The sequence below is a fragment of the Ischnura elegans genome, chromosome 2 (assembly GCF_921293095.1).
Source record: "Ischnura elegans chromosome 2, ioIscEleg1.1, whole genome shotgun sequence".
Taxonomy (NCBI): Eukaryota; Metazoa; Arthropoda; class Insecta; order Odonata; family Coenagrionidae; genus Ischnura; species Ischnura elegans.
This window is the reverse complement of record NC_060247.1, coordinates 22,463,408-22,489,873: the sequence shown is the minus strand read 5'-3', so window position 1 is coordinate 22,489,873 and position 26,466 is coordinate 22,463,408. Positions and strand designations below refer to the sequence as shown.

Genomic DNA, 26,466 nt, shown 5'->3' with positions numbered 1-26,466 from the left:
TTCTTGAAATATGTAATATTTTATTTCAGCTACCAGGCATAAGTTTTATTGTATAATATGTATTGAGAAAATTGATACAAGATAAAATGCTTTTGCTTCTTTCCAATTCTATCACCAAAGCGATGAGCTAACATTTACTACGTTTCGTGACATCTTTCTAAATGAAAATAACGTGAGATCTATTTTTGGGTAACAATGTGTCAAGGTTAGCAGCAAATATGTTAAAAAGGCATACCATTTCTACTCTCCAATGAAGAGATTTAATGACAGCAGGCAAAGAAACAAACAACATTGTTAATATTATGTACTTAAAATGTTTACTTGCATAGTTCCTACCGAATACATAATAATTTTTTTTACAGATAATTCATTTCTGGTAACCATAAAATATAAAGTTATTTTGCATAAATACATATAATATCTCGTGAAATATCACAGGTAGTACCTGGTGCATTGCTTTGAAAACATCACCAATGAATCAAAATTGCCCAGCTCACAGCCCAAACAGCATTAAATTAAGCACTAGGTGATGATAGGTGAAATAAGCTACTTTTCATACTCATTGAAAGTTTGTAAAATGCATTGACCCTGAAGAATTAAAACACAAAACCTGATATACACTTCTTTCTAAGAATTACAAAGAATAAACAATCACGTCTGACTTTAATTCAACCAAATATATACCATTCACACTTCTCCAAACTCAACCCATAACTCTTACAGGGGGCCAAATTCTTCCTCCTAACTTTAACATAAGCAATTTTATCTTGGGCTAAAAGTTTAGGCAGAGGCTTTTTGATGCAGCAAAAGAACAAATTTAAAATGAAAATAAAACTGTCAATGGTAATGAAAATAGCATTTTTCCTCAAGCACCCAGGTTTGAAATGAGGTATATCATTTTAAAGATCATGCAGACGCGACTCCACTCTCTGTCTGTGAACAGGATCAAGAATTGCATTCAGTATTGGTGCCAAAGATGCAATTCTGCATTGAAATCTGGCTCTATCTCGGGCATGTACCTCCCATGGTCCTCGACGTGACTCTCGGTATGCAAAATCCCAGGCAACCATAGGTCTCACAACCACCAAATTAGATCCCTCAGCAAAGTGGACCTATTGAGAAAAATAAATGGAAGAATGTAATACAAATACTTTACACAAACACTGCAATTGCAAGAATTGAAGATGATCTATTTGTTCCCTTCTGTACACCCAAGCAAAGAGTCTCTATACATTTTACAAATTAGATTCTTGCACTATAGCTATACCCGTAGATAACTCCAGCACTTCAAAGAATAATTTATGAGATAATACAAATACAGAAAATGTAATCAAGCCACGCTACTCAGAACTTTTATATGGATTAGAATATTATTCAATTTTTATATAATGCACTTTATATAACGGATCACTCAAAGGTAAAAGTGAGTCTCTTGATTACCTGGCAATCACTTTTGTAATAAACCATTGTTTCCATCTAAACATCAACATACCTAATATCACCAACCAATGAATTTTATTAAACTTACTTGGAGTCATAATATCATCCCACAGTTCGACTATTTCTAAAAGGTCATTCTGCTAGCTAGTTTTTTTTTGTCACTTAATGCATGCCATAGGGAGGTAAAATTAAAATGAAGAAAAGGAATCAATGATGAAGACCTCTGACAGCATCAACTTTCCAATGACTATTTTGTTACTATCCTATTAACACCCTTGTGGCATGAGTGCCTAAATAATTATAGCCAGAAATCCTACTGATTTGTGAATGAAAAACTTTGCTGTTTCTACAATTTGGAACTTTATTTTCCTGACTAGTTTCGATACACTGTATCATATTCATAGGACTAGCAGTGCAAGTAGCGTTGCTGTGGGTTATATACCAAAAAGGGGGGGCAAAGAGTGGAAGGGGTGGGGAGGGGTAAGGGGTGGAGAGGAGATGTCTGTAGAGCGCTACATTGTTGCACTTCGCGTAGGAGGGGGGGGGGAGAGGAAAGGGAACGTACTTAGGGAAGGCGGCGTGGGTTAGCGTCATGGGGATTATTTTTCGGGTGCAAAATTGGGATGTCCAGGAGGGGGGAGTGGAATGGGAAAAGGTAGTGCATCATAGCCAGAAATGTTACACCTAGAATTATGTCACCATTTAAGCATGAAAAATATTTTAACCATAACCATATGACTTTCAATAATATGTAATTGAAAGTATAATCCACTAAAGAAATGGCAATCCACAAGCCAAGGGCACAGTCAATTTATACTTCACTCAAAATATGTCTTTGGTCCTCTAATCTAGGGAAGCTACTTTATCAACAGGAAAATTAACCTTTCTCAATCAAGGAAATATCGTGTCTTTTAATAATCTGCATATTAATGTAAAACATTCCTGAAAGATTATAAAAATAAATCTTATTTCCTATAGATGATACCTCATTTCCTCAGTGATGACATTGAAAATGCCCATTATCATCATTGTTCATCTTGGTAGAATTTATTTCTTAAAAAACAAAAAAGTCACGAGACAACACTTTAAAATACTCACTGACCTAATAACTTAAATACTACAGATAGCGCATATATTAATTCATCTGAGAACTGAATCGGAGGTGTCATGGTGCTGGAATGCCGTCCCAGTACTGGTTAACAAAAGATAGTAGACGAATAACGCTTTTATCAATTTCATTGCCATAAAATTTCTAATTTATACATTCGCAACCAAAACAAAATTTTGCCAATAAAATATAAATAATTACTCTTAATAAAAAACAGTAATATTTCACTTCTAATGAAAGTGTGCTCTGGCACTGCTAATTTTGCTATGATGTCACCGAACAGAATGTAATTTGATACATGAACTGATTTCTAAGAAAATGAAAAAAAGATAAACAGCAATTTTAAATAATTAAATAAGAGAGAAAAGTGTGCAATTATTTAATATGGGTAAGTTCCTAAAAGTAAACTAATAAAAATTGTTTCACGAGTTACTTACAGACTGATGAAACTAAAGAATAAGAAAAAATATCTCTTTCCCTATCCCTTTAAGAGTTATTCATTGACAGATTTCTAGGGATCAAGAAGAAGACAGTGATGTGCAACCATTTTACTATCCGACCACATAGTCATTTTCATGGTATATATAGTATGGTATGGTATTCGGAGGAGGCGACCGACAGCCGAGGTCATTTGCGCCATGAGGGTAGGGTATGGAAAGAAGGGTGGAGAGAAACCCGGCGTCGGCATTAGCCTGCTCTTAATGAAAGGCGCCAATTAGACCATGGCTTAACGTCCCATCCGAAGGACGGAGTGTTGAGCTTGAAATATCCTCCACACAACACTCAAGCAGGGATCGGTCAGTCTCTGAAAATTCTCTGCCACTGCCAGGATTTGAACCCGAGCCCACCCGGTGGGAAGCCAACACTCTAGCCACCACACCACACCAACCCGATCCCCTCACTTTCATCATCCTTCTTTCCATCATTTATCCCGTCCCCAACTGTACACAGACCATAAAATACTCAATACAGCATTACAATCTCCTTTTTCAACCTGGGCTAAAATTGGCAAAATGGGAGTATTCAGAAACAAACAAAGGAAAGTGCTCAGATATGAATCCATATACATATTCAATGAAATATTTATGAATCCACTGAAATAACAAATGTCAATGATGACAGAAACAAGAAAGTATTAATCTCTGAACAGAAAAATTTCGTGCACTTAGCTAAGCAACCTCAACATCATCATAAGAAAATTAGTATTAACGATACATACATCATAGAACCCCCACTCATTATAACTCAATTGGCTGGAATACCCATTTTGAACCAATCCGTAAGTTAAAAACGTGTAAGTGAAAAATATGGAAGGATTAAACATTGAATTTTTAAAATGCAATAATTTTAGACAAAGCATCCAAGTGATTAACATTTGTAAGGTTACTATTGCTCACCGCTTTTCTTTTCACTCCTTTGGATATCTCAGGTACACTTTGAGCACAGCATTCTCTCATCCAAATACAGTCTGCTTTCGCCCTAGAATTGGACGATGCGCCGTCAAATTTTACCACCTGTTCTCCATTCTCCATATCATCGTCATCCTGCACAGAAAAAGGTAAATATGCATTAATTTTACCCACAGATCACAGTAGGCACAGGTTTGTCGTTTATCTCCATTAATTACTAAAACGTAGGTCAGTACCTACAGTCACCATTCTATGGCAACAACTACACAAGAAATAAATAAAATTTCAGCTAAGATGGTCTTTCAAAAATCTAAATTTTAGTGGGATCATTGCGATTCAAGAATCAGAATGATCCCACTAAAATTTATAATAATTCCCCAATGTCACATTTAAGACAGTGCCGGCGAAGGGGAACTATTACACGGAATAGGGTCCCTATAAATGATTATGACTAAAAAACTAAACAAATACTACCGAAGAGATCACATACCTCATCATCGCTGCTGCCACTGGAAGAGCAACTGTCATCGTCTTCAGAACCACACTCTTCCAACGAATTATGATCGATGGATATACATGGAGAGGTACCCAAGGCAGAATCTGGACAGTCCTCAAAGATCACGAAGCTGTCTTCACTGTCAAGCGAACACTCAGACGGGTGTCTTCCCCTAAACCCATTCTTCAAGCACCCAGGACGGGTTGGTTCACGTTCATCAGCAACCCTCTTGCACTCCACATCTGAATCAGTTTCAGAATCTTTGATGCAACTACTTTTCGCGCAGCTGTCTTCTGAGGTCTCAGTGCTCGAACTGGAATAGACATTCGACGAAGCAACTTCGGGACACTTCCTTTGAAATTTTTCTCTCTTTGATTTCCAATCACCTTTCCACCTGGTGTCACCACAGGTAAGGAAATCACCCATTGCTATATTTCTGTTATCCCTTTCCTGACGATTCAAATAATTTCTATTTAGAGGTTTCTTCTTCCTTTTCTCTATGCAAATCCACATACTTCTTGAATTCTGAGGTATTTGACATCCAATTTTATTAGGAGGAGGGATAGGTTTGCTTGGAATTATTTTAGCAACGTCCGCATAGGATTGAAACGGAACGCGCTGCACACAAGACAGAGAGTCTTCAGGAAGCTGACATTTCTCATTTGATTTAGCCATTGTGCATGGGCCACTACTAGCACATTCATTTTTGAAGGACCCATCGACCACTGAACTATAGGTTCCCTTGTGATGCGGAAATATTTCAGCGCTAGGATTAGGGGCAAGCCCTTCACATTCAGGTACCACAGCCTTGCACACTAAAGGGATATTGTCATTTGAAACTTTGTTAGAAGTTTCTGTTGAGTTGCTAACAATAATATTCCGAGGAACGCACTCATTAGAACTAGGACACGGAACACATTTGGAACTACCAACGCTGTCATTTGAAGCTTTGTTTTTCCACGCATGACTCTCATTGCTTGATACATAGTTCTCAGAGGCTGTTGATGGCATTTTATTTCTGGGTTCTGGAGAAGCAGGCTTATCTTTTACCAGACTCATTAGTTCCACGAATTTACAAATAATAGCATCCCATATCTGGCTCGAGTCTCCGAACATTGAACGCCCAGCATAAGTTTTACTTCCAACAAACCCACCAACGATGGTCTGTCGACTTATTGATATTCCTAATGAAGTTTCTTTTGGCATTATTATTTTTTGCAAGCCTGAGCTACTTCTCCCAAACTGTGCTGACTTTTGCAAGTAATTGCAGTTGGGTGAATCATACTGTGGACCCATGGCGAATCGAGTAAAGCGACAAGTACCAGGTGATGAAAAAATGTTGGGCTGGTCACTTCCCATTGGAATATGTATCGACACAGATTCGTCGAATGATTTACTTCTGAATGAAGGTAATGGCAGCACCATTTTCGAATTTCTCCGTGCTGGCGGGGCAAATCCTAGAGCTAGGTCCATATTGGAAACTTAGTATAGACAATTTAAACCAATATAACACTTAATGCCACAAGATGCTTTATCACTTTTCACCAAACAACCATATCCGAGTAAATAGCAACAGAAATTACATTATTTCTTCGGCAGGTTGTCTTCCACAAGAAGAATCAAGAGTTTCCCTCCCAAACTTATCTGGCCTTCTGACGAGGGAACATGATGAACGATCGTCCGTCAAATCAATTAATTCCTCCAATGTAGGATTTCCATTGTCATTTGCTGCGAGGGGCTGATCACGACAACTCCTTCCACGAACGGTATGATCCACAAAAAACACGAAGCACGCCATTGCACACAATAAATTCTCAACACAACATCAAATACAACCAGGCAGCCATTTTCACAAGAGGTAAATGAAAAGAATGACGTGAGTCATATCAGTCAACCGTGGAACCGTGATCATTTCGAAAATACCCTTTGAAATTTAAAACCTAATAAAAGGATTTAAAAATTCTCTTTTTAAATTTAAAGATTTTTAAAGCTACAAATATATCTATTTAAATTGTTTCAAACAAAAGGAAATTTTACTCATTGCGTCAGACGGGAATTCTCAAGGACTATGGAAACGAATCCACCGAAACGAACTGTAGCGTATAGCGAAGCTTCTGACATCTAACGACTTTAATGTTAACTACGTCAATCGGTTCAACGTATGCTACACACGTTACATAGAAAACATTTTCAAACATACCGAACTCCGGGTCGTACAAAATTATTTTGCTGCTATGGATCTTAAATCTTTTCTACGCACATGATCCTGTGCAGTGGCGCAGCGAGGGGGGGGGGGGGGTTTGGGGGTTAAAACACCCCCCAGGGCTCAGAGTAATTTTGAAGTTTAATCCATTTTACTTTAATTGGATCGATAATACTAATAGAATAGTGTAAGGATTAATTAAATATCCCTCAGAAAGCCGAAAAACTCACCATTTTGAACCGTTTATCTTAAAATTCCGCAATTTATTAATCTCGAACCTACCGCTTATCCTGGTGGGTATTTCATATACCCCCACACACCTTGGTATTAGTCGCACCTTACCCCCCCCCTCCCCCCAGCCTTAATTCCAAACTGCGCCTCTGAGCCTGTGCGTATGTCATTGACAAAACTATGGCGTATTAATTAGCAAACATCCGAGAAAATAATGCAGGTGATAATAATCAGACCATTTAACTCTTATTTTATGTGTTCTTATACTTTGTGATAATCAACTTTCATGGTATTGAAACAAATCTGATTTGTCCCTAAGATGAGAAGTACTGATGCAGATGGATCTGAAGAATTCTTCTCGGATTCCACCACTTTCAAGTGGTTACGTATCCACCGCATAAGGCATGTGGTTGGTGTACCTGTGCATGCCTTAAGATCAGGGTCACTACTATACGGGCCCTATCCTGTTTTAATTTTTATCTTATTTAAATTTTTGGAATGAGAAAAACTAGACCTGGAGGGCCTATTCTTGTCTGGAAAATTTTGAGGCCACTGATTCCTGCATTTGATGATCATCAGCCAGGTCGTTGTCCGTGAGAGAAATTTAAAGACAGATATAGCCAGACTATGATGTCCTTTGATTTCAATATGATGTCTAGCTGCTGTCCATTGATGTTATATAGTAGTGGCTTATTTTGCATACCAAATATTTTTTGTAGTTACTATTCTATGGGAAAAAATCTGCCGATTCAATTGAAATTTCAATTGAATGAGCCAATATTCAATGGAAGTTCCTCACATTCAATTGAATTTCAATATATTCAATTGAAATTTGTCACTTTTCAATTGAACAGGATTGAATATTTCCAATAGGGTGCAGGTGGAGCATGGGATGGATTACCCCCCTTTCTTCCCTCCCTTAGAGACTATGATACACGTAAAGTGTTTTGACTCTGTGCTAAAGGCTGTTAACATCGGCAACGTGATTCTGATTGGTGATTTTAACTTGTCTATTTGCTGGGACTCCCCCACCTCAGGCTCACCGCTCAATTCCCATGATGATTACTTCATTAATCACTTCATTAATGCACTCCGCTTAATATCGCCGTTTAATCTTCATGCCACCAGAAACCTGGCAACATTGGATTTCCTCATTTCCTCCCCATCCCCATCATCTCCATCACCCCTGGCCGAAACATTTTCGACTCCGACCACGAGTCCCTCGACGCTACGTTTTGTTTCCAAGGCTCTTGGAATCGCCGCGGGGCACCCTCCAGACCCCACAAACCCTTCCCTGCTTGGTCGAAGGTTTCCTGGAACGACCTTCACCGCGCACTCGAGTTAATCCCTTGGTCTATCCTCAGCTCATTGTCTCCGGATGAAGCAGTGGATTTCTTCTACTCCGTTATCGACAGTGCCATAAAAGACTTTGTTCCTTTTGTGACCCCAAGGACTAAAAGATTCCCTTTGTGGTTCAAGCCCGACACAAATTCATACCCTTGGGAAAACAAATCGAGCTTGGTATCTATATAGAGACTACCCCAGTGAAAACACCTACAAAGCGTTCTCGGACCTTCGTCGCCTATCGAAATCCCTAATATGTCGTGACTATAAGAAGAATATCTCTGAACTGTTTTCCTCCATAACCTCAGATCCAAAAAAATTCTGGACCTTTCTCAATAAACGCCATACTATCCCTCGAAACTTCTTCCTCGAATATTTCACCGGAAGTCAAGCACCAACGTCAAATTTCTCACTTACAGACGACTTTTCCCTCTCCCCTGTCAACAGCCACTGCCTCTCAGAAATTCGGACAGATCCCAAGGAAGTTGCAAAATATCTATTTAAGATTCCCCTCTACCGCTCACCTGGCCCTGATGGTCTCAGTCCTGTATTCGTTCGCAACTGTGCTCAGACTCTCTCAGTTCCCATTGCCCTCCTTTTAAATCGCTGCTTCCACTATGGCATATTTCCTTCATAATGGAAAATAGCAAATGTTATTCCTATCCATAAAACTGGCCCTATAAATGATGTCTCTAATTATCGGCCCATCTCAATACTTCCTGTTCTTTCCTCGGTCTGTGAAAGGATCATCCTGAACCGACTTTACTACTTTACTTTTCCCTTTCTCTCCCCTGATCAGTACGGCTTTCTTCCGGGTTGCTATTGTCTTACAAACCTATTCATATATCAGCAACATGCCGTACAATCGATGGCCGAAAACTCCCAACTTGACGCCATTTTTCTTGATTTTTCCAAAGCCTTCGACACCCTTAGCCATAAACTTCTCCTGCATAAACTCGCCTTCCGCTTTAATAGCCATGGCAACTTCCTCAGTCTCTTGTCCAGTTTCCTCCGTGACAGATCCCAAAGAGTAATACTCGCTGGTATCTCATCTTCCTGGTCTAACGTTACTTCCGGAGTGCCTCAAGGTAGCGTTCTTGGACCTTACCAGCTTCAACCTATTTATTGATGACCTTGCCCCCATTGTCTGTTCTTCCCAAGTCAATACATTACTCTATTCTGATGACTGCAAACTATTTAAAAAGATAAATAATCTCGCAGACTGTAATATGCTACAGGATGCCGTAAAAAAGACCACAGAGTGGTGCATTCTCTGGAGGCTGTAATTGAACTTTAAAAAGTGCACCACAATGACAATATCTGCAAAGAAAACTCCTATCCTTTTTCATTATGCAATTTACTCCTTTGCCTCTTAATTGTGTGTCATCCATGAAAGATCTTGGAATTATTATGGACCAAAAACTTCTGTTCTCTGAACACATTCATGCGATCAAATCTAAAGCCATGTCACTCTTAGGACTACTCTACCCGTTCATGGATATCTCCAGTACTAAGGCACTCCAATCCTACTTCTCAACCATAGTTCTTCTGGTGATCAACTATTGCTCCCCAACTATCGACAGAGATAGATGGGTCTGTAATTGCTGCATTTGGGGTGGATCTTTCAATGAAATGCATGGAATAGGCAGTGAAAAGAAGCAGTAAGAAGATAAATGCCAGGGTAAAATGATTTCCTGAAAGGAGAATTGAGGAGTGAGCTCAATCAAATGGAGCCTAGGCTATAACCGAGAATGATTGCACGGCAGTACTAGACAACCTATTTTTCATGCATCTGATTTAATTTTCTTCACTACTTCATTCTTTAATTCATAATCCACATTCAATGCACTATAAAATGGCAATATAGAAAACATGTTAGGACTATAACTTCCACAGTGTAGTCTTTCCTAATTCTAGGAACATAAAATCTCAATTTTCACAAGTGTTAGCTGCCCAAATGATAGTATGAGATTCTCTGACACCAAATCCATTATAGCCCTGAGCAGTCCCCAAAGCCTCTTTCCTTTCAACATACCTGAAGCCCTGGCCTTTCTGAAGACACAGGGTACAAGGGTCCATTGACTTGTACATGGACTTACCAGCGAGGGGCAGGGAGTGGGGGGAGCTGCCCCCCCCCCCCCCCAGAAGCAAAACTCGCCAAAGTCTTTAAGCAAAATCAGTACTGAATTGAAATGAAAGTATTCAACAAATTTTCTTTAAACCCACGAAAAATTATATGTATGAGTATTAGATGTGTAACTAATATTAAACATTTTTTTCAAGGAAATAATCTCATAAACTAATGTCACAACTTGGATTGCCACTCCCTAGACCATGGCTTGCCCCTCCCCCCCCTAGTTATGATCCTGGGTACACCATTGGATTTGCACACCCAGCCAGCAAATTTTCTGAAATAAGTCAAGCTGGACTTGTTGAAAACTCCAACTAATACAGCTCTTACAAGATGCCAAGAGATGATACTTTTGTGTGAATTTATTGCCTATTACAAGAAAGTAAGGCTGGATAAAATATAGTAAAGAAACAGGACAATAAAAAGTTATGAAAAATAAATAGAGTGTAAAAACAGTAATAATAATAATTTGTCTTTATTGGGACTAGAAAGTCCTATCTTCCATCTTACCCCTGCAAGGCTGATAAACTAACAGCAACCACACTATCACTCATATTTTCTTTCTTCAAACAATTTGTGACAAAAATGTTTTGTAAAGAGAAGGGGAAGTATAGGTTAAAGAAAAAGCACAAGCATATTGCAGTGAGAAAATTGTGGGGAAAATATTTGCAAAAATAAACCTAAACTAAGAAATTCCAACTCATAGCTGGTGGCAGCCTTGGCATGATAATCACGACTTGCTGTAAACATAGGCAAAAGGGCTTCATCATGTGGCAACCTATTTAATGTGAGATGTGGTAAATTCAGGAATGCTTCTGTATGATGGCACTTTGGCAAGTGTCCATTTACCATCTTCAGATAAGATTTGCGGACTGATGAAATTTGGCTGCATTTTGTGGCTGGCGTCTAGATATTTTGTAGATGTCTGAATGTCTGCTTTTCTGATATCTACAAGATATCTTTGAGCAGAAATTTTCTAGAGATTCATATTCAAATTGGATCCATTGGGAAAATTCAGGATAAATGACTAAAATATAATACTTACTTTCGGTATAACAATTTTATTTTAAACTGACAGCCTACTGGTTGAGAAGATGGTAGGTTGCCTTCTGGGGATTCTTCCTGAATATTGGAACCTCTCTGGCTTTCATTTCTTTCTAATGGGGGCTTTCTCCTCAGATTCCAAATATTAAGCTACCAAAGAAGCTTACAGTTTCCTTTTAGATTTCTCAAAGGAGTCTCCAATATTATCAATTAATGTTGTTTTAGTGTCTTGAAATATAGGTATTGAAGAATTTTTAATGCAATTTTTTGCCAACGCACTTAAACACCTTCATCAGGGGTATGAATGAATGATATTTATATGAATGAGTACATCACTACAATACGAAAAAAGGTTATGTCAATATTAGTTGTAAAGTAATTAGAGAAAGCAGAGACTAGAATTTTGACATACCATTAATTCCATTGAATCTGATGTTTATTGATGGTAAATAAGGTGAGACAGTTCATAGTTACCTATCAATTTTTATTGATTAAATAATGTTATATTAAAAAAAAAAAAATTGATGTCCGTTCTATCATCACAAATATTTTTGTTTTTTGAAATATGCATCATTTCTTTAAATAATCGTTTAAAAAAATTACTATCAGTATCTAAAATTCCAGTATTTTTGAAGGCTAAGCAGTAGCCATACTTTCATAGAGTAGACATATTACATATACATCTAGAAGATATTTTAAAAACTTTAAATCGCTTTTATAAACATTTGTTGCCTTTGCTTTTTTAGTACACCTGTGTTGGGCCCTTTTCCCCTTTCCCAGTCGGCTCCTTCAGCGAGTGTCGCCGTGCTCGGGGTTTTTCCAGGTTCGGCCCTTTCTCTCCTTTCTCGTGGTCTCCGTCAAGGGGACTTGACTCGCACTCTTTTGGGGTGCGGTGCCGTTACTCGAGGGTCAGTAACCCTGTCTCATCCATGCCCTTGCCTTTGGCGTGGGTGTCAATCAGTGTTTTCGAAAAGCAGTTGAATGTGGACGCAGTTTTTTGCCATGCTCTTCGCCGGAAGTCGTATGCGAAATAAAGTGAATTCGATTAAAGGTGTCCTAGCCTTTTATTAAGCATAACCTGGGGCACACGTCCCCGTGCGCACATGTTCTGGTTCACCATGGGCCACATTGTGAGAACACGTACGTACAATGACTTTATCTATCCATCCACCAAAAAGCGTACCAGTTACAGTTTTTTTTCAAGATTTGGGTGCTTTTTGGCTGATTTCACTGGACATATACAAAAAGAGTCTCCACTCAAAAAGACATATGCTAGAAATCTAGTAGATTTTTAAAATATCCAAGACATTGAAGATATTTTCTAGATATCTAGAAGATATTTTGTGCTATGTGGGTTACAGGGAACCATTTTCAAGTGTGAGGCATAGAGCTGCTGACCTCTCTATTGATGCTACTGGAGGTCACATCAACCTCTATTGCTTCTCTGATAAATCCAGGGAAGTAGTGTGGCTGTTTTGTAATAAGTTTTGCCCACTCTCCTAAAGGAAGTGATAGGGAATGCTTCTGAAACTGCCGTCAGTGGCATAAACCCAAACATAAGAATACCCAAAAGCAACCATATGTATAAAGACTGCTCTGCAGAGCTCTCTATTTTACTTCCATTGCGTAATACATATCTTATTTGCCGAGAAAGAAATAATCCAAATCAGTGGATTCAGGACCAGTTTTTTCTCATTCATTTTGTTTCTTGAATGCTATCTGAGATATAATTTGGTATCGGAAATTAAAGCATGCTGTTGAATTATCAAATTTGCAATAGGTGTCATAAGAAGTAACATAAAGTTACAAGTTTATTCACATAATAGGTATAATTATGCAACAATATCATTATAAACCTTAGAACGTCTACGTTCTTCATCATACATTGACATCTAAAAAAGATGTATAAAAAGAATATTAATTTAAAATCACTAATATCAAGTTAATGTCTACTCATAATCAGTCACTAAATAAAAAATGTAAAAAAGAATTCAACAATACACAATATCTGAAACTTCGACAGTCAATTGCATGACCTCCAACAGAAATTATCAAGGGTCAAACATTAAAGAAGATGAAATGCAATGGATCACAAAAGGTGCTAATAATTATATAAAAAAGATAAAAAACATTTGCTGATTTGATTCAGCTGCCATTAGAAAACCTCCTCAAGAAAGAATTGAATGTGTATTCCAAATGGTTGATTGGATTCTTTTCACTTGATGACTAAAAACACCATGTACCAGAAAGGAAATGCATTACTTTAAACTTTTTTGAAACTTTAGGCCAATCTTACTTCTGGTCAAATTGATAAAAAAAACTTGATAAAAGGCATCAGGCCAGTTAGGCAATAAATGATTTAAGAAATAAAAATATGATACCTAAATCCATAATTGAGCCATGTAAAATATCAACAATTACAAAAGAATCATGCATTAGCTACCTTTCATCGCAAGAGCTTCATTTCATAGTTGCGTAGACAATGAAACAATTATCTAAAACTAACAGAGTCAGTACAGTATGAAGACAAGTTATGAGAATTGTTAAGTGACACACATGTGAGTTATATATGCATGGCATTAAAATTCAAATACAAAATAACTTTTCAATGTTTTATAAATTTGGAACACATTTTCATGATTATAAAAATAGTTGTGCAGTATTTGCAGCAAAATTTATGTAAACTAGCTGCAAATTACACGACAAAAATACTTGTTAATTATCACAAATATTCCATAGCAATTTATTAAATCAATAGCCAAAGAGTCATCACTGCCATTATTTAAATATATATACAAAGAAATATCTACCTGAAAAATTGCAACTGAAAGTGTAAAGTGTTTACCTGAAATCAAAATATACACACACATCAGCATAGCACCCAATAAGCATAAACCCAGCAATCAAGGTCTGTATGCAACATCACTGTTTTCACACTGATAAGTCTTGTTCACTCTCGTGATTTAACCACAAGAAAACTTGAAAGTTTTATTCAAGTAAATACTAGTTTATGTAATAAATATTAAGCTAATCAGGCATATCTATAGACAGGACAGGCACCACAGGCTTTAAGTCTGCCTTCTTCACTCTCTTCTCAGCTTTCCTATTGACTTGACCAGGAACATCTTGTCCATTAGAGTTAACACTGCCATTGGCAGCAGCTCTCCTAGCAGCCTCATTGCTCTGAACATTGTACGCAATATTACCATATTCTTGAAGACAAGGGCATACTCCCAACAGGAACTGACAGAAATCCTTCCTGATGCCAAACCACCCTGATAAATACGGATAAAAAGTCAATTAGTTGGCGTAGTTAACTCTTTGAATCCCTTCTCCACCGTATCTTAAACTCTATAATTTCACTAAGGCACCCTTATCTGTGCGTTACAGAGATTGTGTCTGCTGAAGACCCATGAGTTTACTCAAACTTAAACAATGCATCTTAGGGGGTGGCAAACTATGGTCCAAGAAATAATTTCCTGCAACATGAACAACAATTATCCACTGATTACGAGGGTTGTACCAAAAGTAAGGTTCCCAATGAGCTACAATGTTGAGCGAAGGTGCTAGGCTAAATCCCACAGCAGTGCCATGTGCAGTGGTTCCCCTACTCTCGAGTCTTCCAGTCTGCGATTCACTGTGTCGCTCATTATTGGCTTAGCAACCGTCAACAATGAAAGTGAACATCCCCGTTCCCACCAAGTGTGAGGATCGAGCAGTAATCCGATTTTTCCTTTCAAGGAAGTTACCGCCATTGGAAATTCATCAGCAACTGACTGAACTATATGGTGAAGAGTGCATGTCCGTTCAGCACGTCCGCAAATGTTGCAAGCTTTTGCTGAGGGTCGCACGGAAGTTCACGATGAAGAACGGAGTGAAAGACCGCCAGTTTTGGATTGTCCTGAAGATCAACAGTGAGCTGCTCAAAGATCAGAGGGTCACTGCCAGTGAACTTGTTGAACGCATTCCTGAAGCTTCCCACAGCAAAATTGAAAGAAATTTAACAATAACGTTGGTTTATTGCATGATGTGTGCTTGCGGGGTCTCCCAGATGCTGACTGACGGACACATGGAGCAACTGTGCTCGCAAATTTCTTCAGCAGTTTTAGGGGGAGGGGGGGCAACAAGGAGAATTTGTTGGTCTCTATCGTCGTCACTGGAGATGAAGCGTGGGTATTTCATTATATCCCTGAAACAAAACTCTTAGGTGGCAAACGCTTCAAGAGCGACGATGAAGTCCAAGCAGAGGTCATAGACTTCCTCAACGGGTTGGCGGGAGACTTCTTCAACTTAGGGATAAAAAAGCTGCAGCACTGTCTTTAAAAGTGTGTCGAAAAAAATGGAGGCTATGATGAAAAATAGGCAAAAGTGTAATCTTTTCAACGATGTGAAGATTAATATCAATGAACAAAGTTTTGTATTTGTAAAAAATATGGGAACCTTACTTTTGGTAGAACCCTCATACAATGAAACCTATCCTAATTTTTCACCAAACAGGTTGTAAAAGAAGTGGCAGCAATAGGTGGTGACCACTGAATAAGGGTGACAGATATATGATATCAAGGAATGAGCACTGATAAAATCAGTCATTCATAAATTATCTAACTAAAACTGGCATAATTATCTTCTAAGAGCATGCCACATGTATGAATGAAGCAATAAAAAAAGATTGAATACTCAGGAGGGTACACTACCTGTTCTGAGCATGGAGAGAAGTATGGTAGAAATACGAGTGATTGGGTAGGATACACTCTGCTTTACTTATTTGACTTTTATTTTAGATAGCTTTCCGGAATAAATAAGAGCTTTCTTTTTTTTATCGCTATCTTTTCAGTGGCAATAACGTGATTATACTCATATTCCTAATGCTCCATGCAATACCTGGTTTCTGAAACCACTCACCCATGGCTGTGAGATCACGGATTCAGAAAAGTGCTGTGCACGAATGCTTCATAACTGCTAAGCGACGTTGGAAAGTACACTCACCAGGCCGCGTAGTTGTGTATCACACAAGTTGCCCTGGAGGCAACTGCCACGGGATGCGTATCCGTGAACACTGAGCATGATTGCGCACCACAATGCTTAGGAAACAAGAACACGGAACTCCCGTGAAGTCAAAGCCCTGGCAAATTTTCTATGCAGGTGAGTGTCTGGCTATGACTCATTCTATATCTACATCCATTTTTCCCAGCTGCATTCACAAATTTTTATGAATGGCTAACCACTGAAGAATCTTCTATAATTAATAAGGAATTTTTTCCCGCCGCTGAACATCATCTGGAATGCTCGAGGAGACACCCAAGTAAACTTGAAACAATCCTTTTCAGGAAGAATATGCAATAAATCCATGTTAATTAGGGGATTCTAATGGAAATAGTAATCCGTGTACCTTTGCGTTAAAATTCAAATATCCTGGTGCTTCTGCATCCGATTTTATTTTTTATATAGATCACGGAAAAGATGAAAATAGTGTGAACTCATGTATGGATAATCCGTAACACAGATAAACGACATCCGGATAATCGGGAGCCTGCTCCATTAGCATATGTTCAACTATACCAGAGAAATTATTAGCAAATGAAAATGTTACCTGAATGGCAATAATGCACTCACCCTCTAAGAGTTTATCAAAAGTGATGACAAATACCTAAATATATTTTCACAACCAATTGCCCTAATCTCTCCTCTACCTTCACCCACCAACCTAATCTTTCAACCCTTGAATCCTTGTCAAATCTATGCAGTAGCCACCATCCCAAACCCAAACCTCTCATCCACATCTTCTCATCATGGATTCAAATGAACACTTAACCACCAGTCCTTGGAAGGGAGATACATTCTCACAGAACGTTTATGCTTGGCACGACTTCTGCCCCCTTTCTGATATCTTACAGCTAAAAATTTATCAATGTATGTCGTGGATGCTAAACATCTCATTCAACAAATTGGTGAACATGATCAAGGGTGCAAATCCTAAACGGTAACATGTTCTATTGAATAAGAAGAGAAAAGTAACTTACATCTATTTCCTCCTTTGGCTGCGAAAGACATGATAATGAGGGTGAAATATGATATAAATAAAGGTGAGACGACAGCACAGTAACTTAATGAAATGTCTTCATCCATTTTGTTAGCCAGAAGAACCTGAAAAAAAACAGTCACGCTTAAAAAAGAAATTTCAATTCAAATATCTACCACATGAATGAAAATATTATATATTAAAAGATTAAAAAAAAGTTTTTCTCACCAACAAAGAAGAAGAAAATAAATTTCTCTGCCCATATCTGAGTCTGGAAATGAATTGTTACTCAAATGGTGGCATACTTTATGACAATCATTACATCCAAAACGAAAAATGTAAATGTAAGGTTACATTTTGTGTTTGCAATAAATATGAATTTGGATTATTATCATTTACAGTTGGGTTTTCCATCATTATGTAATTTGATAGTAGTATCTGCTACTAATTGATACTAATCACTACTGTTATTACGTAATTTAAAATTCAGTTTACATTGAATGAGAAGATAATGCTCAATGCTTAAAATCTGAACGTATTAGAAATTAGCACAGTAATAAGTTGATTGATTAATGTTAATATTCAAGAAGTCATCAGTTAATGTTTAAGTATTCAGCAATTATTCATGAATGTGCTTTTACCTGAGACACATTGTTTGGTGATTAAATATCTGAGCACTTTTGATTCTGTTTTAGTTCTCAAAGATCAGTACATTAAGTCTTCCACTACGCAAATGTGTTGATTTTAGATAAGCATATGGATGGTAAATCAAATCGCAATTTAGTAAGAATTTAAAAGAGAAATGCCACCTATTGCAAATATTAAATGTAACCTTACATGCACTCAACGTTTTTCATTTTGGTTGTATTGACTGTCATAAAGTATGTATGTCACCATTTGAGTAACAATTCATATCGAGACTCAGATATGGACAGAGAAATTTATTTTCTTTTTGTTGGCGAGAAAAATGCTGTTTTTAAATTTTTTAATTTATACTAAATATATTATTTTCTACTTTTTAGTAATAAATGATTAAAATCTAACAATAATACAATGAAATACGTAGTTATAATTGAATCAATACACACAATTTTATTTTAGATTATGAATTAATAATTCAGATACTTCTTAAAATTTTATAATACATTATTTCTCTTTTCTTCTTCCTTTCTCTCTCTTCCCTTATGTCACTATCACTCAAATAACTAATAATTTATAGTTTTGAATTCACTAAACCAAGTTATTTCACTTTATTGATTTTTAAATTTAAGTTTTATAAAATTTTACTTTTTTCATAAAAGTTTTCTGAAAAACACACTTATATGTTGCACAACATTCAACATGTCATACAATAAATTTGCCAAAATGTGATTTCCGTGCCACTGGTGGCAAAATGTGGAATTACTTATCTATACAAAATTAATTTTGTAAATATTTTTTGAAATCTAGCCAGAATCATGACAGAAAGCACATAAATATGCATTGTCATCAAGATCTGAGCTAGATATTAAGTTTCAATGCACATGCTAGTCTTTAAGGTTGTTAAAATTGAGTTACAAAATTCCACCGTAACAAACAGACAGATAAACAGACAGGCACGAAAGTAAGTTAAGAAAAACATTGTAAAAATGATGACCGAAAAGTCACCAAAGTACAGTTTTCTAATTTTTATTGTTTAAACAAGTCCTATTTGTTAACTATTACTTCAAATTACTTAAAGTTATGTCAGAAAGTGCAAGATTGCATTTTCTTCAAAATGAAGCAACTTAGTAATCAGCATTAATGTGGTTTTTCATTTTTTACTCTTGAGGCCTGACCTAGCAATGTTCAAAGAATAACTTTATGACGGTTCAGTTCTGAGCTAACATAGAGACTTTGAGTAAGTGATGTCCAGAAAGAAGATGAAACCTGTTTTATTTGAAAGTAGACACTTAGATAGGAATACTGTTGAAGAGTTCCATTTATGCCCGGGTTTGAGAGAAAAAAGCATTTAAAAATTGAGAAATATGGTCACATTGAATTTAACTAAAACATTTTGCTCTGTGTATCCAGGCTGGTATGGCCTTATGGTAGTGTATGGACCGCTTTTTCATTTTGAAAGACCAGGGTCTGAGACTTGGAGTAAATTTTTTCCAGTCTGCCGCCTTCTCCATTTTTTTGTAATCTGTTCCATCTTCTTTAGATTTGTTGGTTTCAGACATTTTACATTTTTATTTACTTGACTGCTTTTTGAGAATAAGCCCTAAATTGGCATTTATGTCACTAGCTAACCCTTGCTTCGAATTATTCTTTCCGTTGCCAAGATTCATCCAAGCAGGAGTGATAAAACCGTGCTGCTGGCATCGAAGTGAAGGGAACTCATTTCCAAAGCAAAAGATTTAAAAAATACTATCTTTGAAGAATTTCCCAGGTTCCATACGGGAGAAAGATACAAAATCCGGGATAGAGAAACTCAACAAGCTTGAAATGATCGACAGATGGTTATGCAATTGCTTCATGGAAGCCAGGAAAAGGAATGAGCCAGTGATGACATGGACTTCACAAGAATAGGCTACTTCAGCATCATTTCAGCACATATCTCCAGGATTTGAATTTTCTGCCACTGCTTCTTGGGTTGCATCTGGTGAAGAAATATTGCAAATGGCAATGACGTTTCAGAAGCAAACAAAAAGCCTGATTTCCAAATATAATGGGGATTTCGTAATTAATACAGATCAGACCAGGTGTCCATAGAGGGGGATATAAAGTGAACGCTCTCCAAGAAAGGAGAGAAAATTGTTCAGGTGGCTCTTCGGAGTGTGAGTAAAGTAACACACTCACATACAGTGCAGTATGCTATTACGGCCTCAGGAAAGCTGCTTCTTAATGAAGTTGACGGTTTGAGGCGTTACTTTATGGAAGTTGCTCATGATGAATGAGAATTGTACTTTGTTTTTCCACATAAATTTATTTACACGCGACCGTGGTTTCGACGCACTGCTTCATCATCTGGCCTGATGATGATGCAGTGCGTCGAAACTGCGGTCACGTGTAAATAAATATATGTGGTAAAACAAAGTACAATTTTCATTCATCTGCTTCTTAATTTTTTTATTGTGCATGTCAGAACCTGGAGGTGATTTTGGTCTGCGAGTGTGTGAAGAAACTGGAGAGTGAATTTTTAAATGTTTCTTCAATTTCGAATCGAAAATTTGTTCCCCAGCTTATACAGCTTGTTTAAAAGCTCTTGGGACCTTAATATGCGGAAAGAAGGACAATGAGAGGAGAGTAAGTCTGGGGGAGGAAAGCATACTTCGCCCATCGGTCGGTTAGGGAAAGAAGAATAGGGAATAATGGTCGACAGGGTGGCCAAAATTGGCTTTTTGGAGACTTAAAATTCCCACAAAAAATGCAGATGGAACTTGAACCTCCTGTCCAGGTTATTGCGAGTAAAAAAACCTTTGTTCTACTCCTCTAGCCCTTCAACTATTCAAGTGTCGAGGACAAAATTTCTTTTTTCCTTTCCAAAATCCTATTACAATAAAATTTAAGCCCTTTAACTTTAAACTCAATATCTCTCGCACATAGAATTTGCTTGAATGGGTTCTTGGCAATAAAATGCATGTGGCAAAAGTTATTAAGCAACATAAATTAAGTTAAAAGGGCATTTCATGACAATTGCCAAGTTAAAAATAGACTACTGGACAGCAACAAATGTAAGAAGAGCAATAGAGACATTTAGCACTCGGAATACTCAAAATTGATCATATAGGTAGACAGGTAAAAATCTACTCACAGGAGGAACCTGGGAAACTCTTTGAAGACAGTATGTTTAAAATATTTTGCTTTGGGAATGAGTTCCCTTCACTTTGATGCCAGCAGCAGTTTTATCACTCCTGCTTGGATGAATCTTGGCAACGGAAAGAATAATTCGAAGTAAGGGTTAGCTAGCGACATAAATGTCCATTTAGGGCTTATTCTCAAAAAGGAGTCAAGTAAAAACATTGTAAAATGTCTGAAATCTGAAGAAGATGGAACATGTTCTTAAAAAATGGAGAAGGTGGCAGACTGAAAAAAATTTACTCTCTCATAGTCTCGAACCCTGGTCTTTCCAAATGAAAATGCAGTACACTACCATTAGGCCAAACTGGCCTTGATATAATGAACGAGATTTTTTAATTAAATTCAATGTGAATGTATTTTTCAATTTTTAAATGCTTTTTTCTCTTAAACCTGGGCATATATGGACAAAACCCTTCAACAGTATTCCTATCTAAGTGTCTACTTTCAAATAAAAAGGTTACATCTTCTTTCTTGAAATCACTTAAGCAAAGTCTCCTTGTACGATAAAGTGATCATTATTCATCATAAGGATACTGCTTTCACATATATAACTTTCAGAGAAATGAATGAAAGTCACCTGTCACCCCTCTGCCATTGCAACCATTGAATCCACGACCATAAGGAGAATAAAAAGTGAAAAAATAAGCATGAAAATGAAAAACCGAGTGTCAAAATTAACTGATCTAAGGGGTATTTTATTTAAAATCTGCCTGGTTTTAAATAGAATACCCCTTTAATGCCTACTCTTGATTAGCACACAGTTTTCCACTGACTCTTTCGATACCTCCACTTCATAAACGCTCAACAATCGCCCACCGAATCAAATGCGCTCATCTAGATAGCACTTATAATACTATCGTGCAAAAGATCGAAAACCGGATCAGGAAACCGGGGGATCCGGGTTCGAATCCCAGTCAAGGCGAATGATTTTTTCTCTGTGGATCTTTCGCACGATTGTGCATTGCGGGTGACTCCCGTAAAAGTTATCACCGCGGCTAGTCCCAGTATACTTTCAACTTATAATACTAGATGAGTGGATTCTATTCGGTGGGCGATTGTTGAGCGTTTATGCAGTGGAAGTATCGCTTTGCTTTTCAAGTTGAGGTAAAGCTCAATTTTGATACGTTTTATTTTCCTGTTCACATAATTTATTTAAATTCACAGTCATCACCATGAGGTAGAAAATCATGTCAATCTAAACACATGGCTCTTCAGGATCCTGCAGTGAATACAGTGACAAGGGAAGACCAAGGAAAAGAGCAAATGGCATTTGAGAAGAAAGTAGAGAGGGAGCTTGTTTTCCGGATGTATTTCACGGATAGTTAGGGCCAATGAAAGAAGAATTCCTTCTCATGATTCCCACAGATAAGACACAGCACCCTTAAAGTTTAAAGGTGCTGCTGTTGCGAGTTAGACTTTTGAATAATTAGAGAAACACATCAAAACATCGTAATTGGTTGCCACTGCTCGCCTCCTAGTCAATTTCCTCTACAGAGCACTATCCCATTCTCATGGGAGGTATTTATTTCATTAAAACTTTTATTCAATCAGATCAGCAATTAATAATAGCCAAAGATGGAGAAAGAAGGAGAATATCTAAATGCTATTTGCCGAAGAAGTTACAATATCATTTAGAGGTGTTGCATAGTACCATAGAGTAAGTATATTCTTACTCTATGATAGTACCAAGCCATGTGCTGTGGACACTACCTTCCTCCAAAAACAATGACCTCATTCCGCCACTTCCTTCATTCACTATGCATCATTTACAAAAAAATTTTCTTTGATAATATTAGGCACTTCCATTGGAGTTCCTTAAGAGGCCAATCATAAAACTCCTCAATATGGCTAGCAAATTTTTAACATGAGAGATTTGTTGAAAATCCATAAAAATTAAAATACTGCTATACGTACATGATAATGTACTGAATATACACAAATAATTCCCCAATGAGGAAAGGAAGGGGTTAACACATAACATGGACAAAGACTAAGGATAAGTGGAAGATTACCAGTTATGGCTCATTTTTATCAGATTTTTGGGCTTCTATCATCTTCCAATACACCAACATATACATATATGTACTTGTTGATTTGATTTTATATTACTATCTATTTCTTTCCCCCTTCAATGAATTTATAACTTTCTAACAATTAAAATGTTGTATAAATGGATGAATGGTTACTGTCCCAAAGATAGGCTAGGGTGTGTTAATGCCATTTGATAACATATTCATTATAAAAAAATATACTGCAAAAAAGCAGCAGAACCACGGCAATAGCAATATCAAACAAAGTACATACTTCATATTTAAACCTACTTCACTAGAGTGCCATCAGACCCCTTCATCACAAATGGATTCAGTGATAAGTACAGGATAGATTTTAGCAAGCCAGGGTGAGTTGAGGTGGAGGGAAAGCTGAGAAACTTCTTCAAAGATCATTAATTTTAGAACAATATTTTCATTATAATCCTTAACAACACTCTTTCAACTTCAATAAATATAAAATATACAAAAGGTGTGTGGCCTGCACTTACCTGAAACACCAAAATGGGTACAACTAGGAAAGTGTACGCGAGGGCTGAGTGGAGAGAGGCAGAGCGTTGTGCTGGCGATGCATGAGGGGTTCTAAGTAAAATGGCTGCAAATACAAGCGAGTACAGAACACCCACCAGGCAGAGGCACATGAGAACCCAGAGAGGCACTAAGGTCACCTCCCACCTCCAGCTAACCAATCCATCAAGTCGTAATGCACCAAAAATGAATTGCAAAACATTGACAGAGCAAAATAGCTCAAGCTGAAATAAAAGAGTAAAAATCTCATTAGTAACAGTGAACACAACCCTTTGACAATGTAAAGAGACATAGGCGGATTTAGGGGAGGGGGCACGTGCCCCCCCAGCCGGACCCTTAAAATATATGGAAGATTTTAATAAAGTCCCATTATCATTGCGTTAGTTTTGTATTACGAGGTATCCTTGTGCCCCCTCAGGGAGAAATCCTGGATCCGCCCCTGTAAAGAGACCTTCACATATGATAACTGATGACAAATGAATTTATTTAATCTTTCCATCCACAAACGATGGAAAGATAAAATAAACTCATTCAAAATAAGACTAGATAACGTGAGACCTCCTCAAGAGTATATTATTATTTACAGATATTTATATCTTGATTAAAGCTTTTGCGGCTCGCGATGAATAAGGAGCCACATGCTGGAGCATGCCACATCGTACATAGGATTTTTCCCTGACGTTTCCTGAGTGAAATTGCAAGAAGGGAAAATACATGGCAAGGGCAAGAAGGAGTTGTTTGAAATCAAGACTCATTAAAGGAATTTTGTTATTATACATTTTGGTGAGACCACGTTTCGCACATTTATGCATGCATTTCAAAGCACCGCATAAGCATTACACAGATTATAGTGCATGGGTGCAAAAAAATAAACACCTAAGGAAGCAATTCGCGACAAAAAAAACATTAACTTCATTGGGATTTCAACTTGCACCTCTCAACCTTCTGATTTCCTGTCATGTGTTCTATCACTTACAGAGAGCCCTGCAAAACCTTTTTCCTGCTGTATTCAATTAGGCAAAATAAACTTTGAAACAGCTCATTATGCTTCCAGTTGATATACTGTAATCTGACTGATTTTTACAATCAACAGTAGGTCAACTCTAACCTGATTGATTTCTTGCCCGACACAGTTTTAAGGTGAAATTTGAAGATAGTAAGTCAATTGAAGCCAATGAAAGCCAAAAGAGTACAGTTCATCCATTGTAACCAGCGCAAATCAGTGTGGAATGTGTACAGTAGAAAACTGGAGGATACATTAGAATAGATTCGGGCTACTGAAACCACTGGAATTCAGTTAATATATTGCACACATAACAGAAGGATACATAATGGTGAAGTACATTACATTAGGAGAGAGGAAATAAAATCCCAATGAAGCCAGTAGACATTTTCAGCAGGGAGTGCTTAACAGTAGAAAATTGAGAAAAAAACAGAACAAAAATTAGGTCTTAGAATCGGAGGAAATTCACAATAGGTGTTTTATCAATGGAATAGTTGGCGGACTACCAGAACTGGCATCATTGAACATCGAAGAAGGAAGTTTGGTGGATGGGGATAATCTCAGACATAAGATTCTATGGTAAACCGGAGAAAACTTTCCGGTATGTGAAGACGAAAAGGCCCTTTATTTGTGAAAAGAATTAAAAAATTACAATTAATATAGCGTATTTTGGATAGGAAATATAATTGAGCAATGGCAGAGAACAAGTTTAGGCTGTTAGAACTTACCTCAAAGGATCTGTCATGCTTCACCGCCCATATACACACAGCTATTGAGACTATTGAAATAAATATCAATGGAATAAATACTAATATCCAAAGATGCCTCCCGGATTCCAATTTATCACACACCAGAAGCTCAAACATAAGCAGAATTAGGTGAAGGGCAAGGCTGATCAACATGGCCTTGTAATGGACATACGCCTCCCCTTCCAGGCTACAAATAAAGTAGCAATGCATAAATTTCAGTTCCACAAAATTAAAATTGCAAATCAGCAAGAGGTTATAAAATATTACCGGAAATGAGGGTGTCTCCACCAAACATAGCTGCCAACTGTAGCCCCCGTAATGACCATGAATTTCCAAAACCATATCGGAATGAAAATTGTCCAATAACTCCACTGTATCGTACCATCAAGCCTCAAGGCAAACAGAGCAGTGAAAATCATCAAGCAGACATAAACGAGGAATTTACTGCAAAAAAGGAAAGAAAGCATACGATGTGAAGTTTAATGACTAAAACGCTAAATTACTCATGAATTACAACGCCCGGATGAAGTGACTAGACGCGAAAAACACTGCGTTTACCTAGGATTAAAATCCTGGAACAATGTTTGCAAATTCATGTCGAATATTCTACGAAAAATACTCGCGTAAACACAGGATTCCCATTGGAATGCGGGGAAGTTCCGAGTAACTCTTCATCGAAGCTGAATACGCCATTTAAGTTTGATATTCATGGCTAGGACGAATTTTATAAGATCTTGAAAACAATATGTGTCAATAACACAGCACCCATTCGCCAAAACAGGTAAATACTATCTTGAATTATTAATGCGATATGAAAACATTGTCTGATCCCTCTTCCATTACCTGAAAATCGCAAATAATCCACCTGACTTTCGATTGTTTCGATTTGTC

The 26,466-nt window shown here is 37.4% G+C and overlaps 2 protein-coding genes across 2 annotated transcripts; both read right to left on the bottom strand.

Moving 5' to 3' along the window:
* Positions 1–294: 294 nt before the first annotated feature.
* On the bottom strand, positions 295–6,333 carry LOC124153463. The gene is made up of 3 exons (XM_046526628.1): positions 4,448–6,333; positions 3,946–4,092; positions 295–1,112 (listed from the first exon to the last, which is right to left on the bottom strand). Exons 1-3 carry the CDS (start codon positions 5,924–5,926, stop codon positions 900–902), a joined length of 1,839 nt encoding a protein of 612 aa, XP_046382584.1. The 5' UTR covers positions 5,927–6,333; the 3' UTR covers positions 295–899.
* A 6,850-nt stretch (positions 6,334–13,183) lies between these two features.
* Positions 13,184–26,443, bottom strand: LOC124153460 (transmembrane protein 185B). Its single transcript, XM_046526626.1, has 6 exons — positions 26,134–26,443; positions 25,843–26,019; positions 25,555–25,762; positions 23,787–24,047; positions 17,427–17,550; positions 13,184–14,681 (listed from the first exon to the last, which is right to left on the bottom strand). Exons 1-6 carry the CDS (start codon positions 26,169–26,171, stop codon positions 14,434–14,436), a joined length of 1,056 nt encoding a protein of 351 aa, XP_046382582.1. The 5' UTR covers positions 26,172–26,443; the 3' UTR covers positions 13,184–14,433.
* Positions 26,444–26,466: the final 23 nt, after the last annotated feature.

What these genes read in the sequence shown, in the direction of transcription:
- LOC124153463 (XM_046526628.1), bottom strand. Translation starts at nt 5,926, where the DNA reads ATGGACCTAGCTCTAGGATTTGCCCCGCCAGCACGGAGAAATTCGAAA. An exon ending in GTGGCAGCAGCGATGATGAG is followed by an intron (nt 4,093 to 4,447) that starts GTATGTGATCTC and finishes TTTTCTGTGCAG; the next exon opens with GATGACGATGATATGGAGAA. An exon ending in AAGGAGTGAAAAGAAAAGCG is followed by an intron (nt 1,113 to 3,945) that starts GTGAGCAATAGT and finishes TTTTCTCAATAG; the next exon opens with GTCCACTTTGCTGAGGGATC.
- LOC124153460 (XM_046526626.1), bottom strand. Translation starts at nt 26,171, where the DNA reads ATGAATTTGCAAACATTGTTCCAGGATTTTAATCCTAG. An exon ending in AGCATGACAGATCCTTTGAG is followed by an intron (nt 24,048 to 25,554) that starts GTAAGTTCTAAC and finishes CTTTTATTTCAG; the next exon opens with CTTGAGCTATTTTGCTCTGT. An exon ending in AGCCAAAGGAGGAAATAGAT is followed by an intron (nt 14,682 to 17,426) that starts GTAAGTTACTTT and finishes CGTATTTATCAG; the next exon opens with GGTGGTTTGGCATCAGGAAG.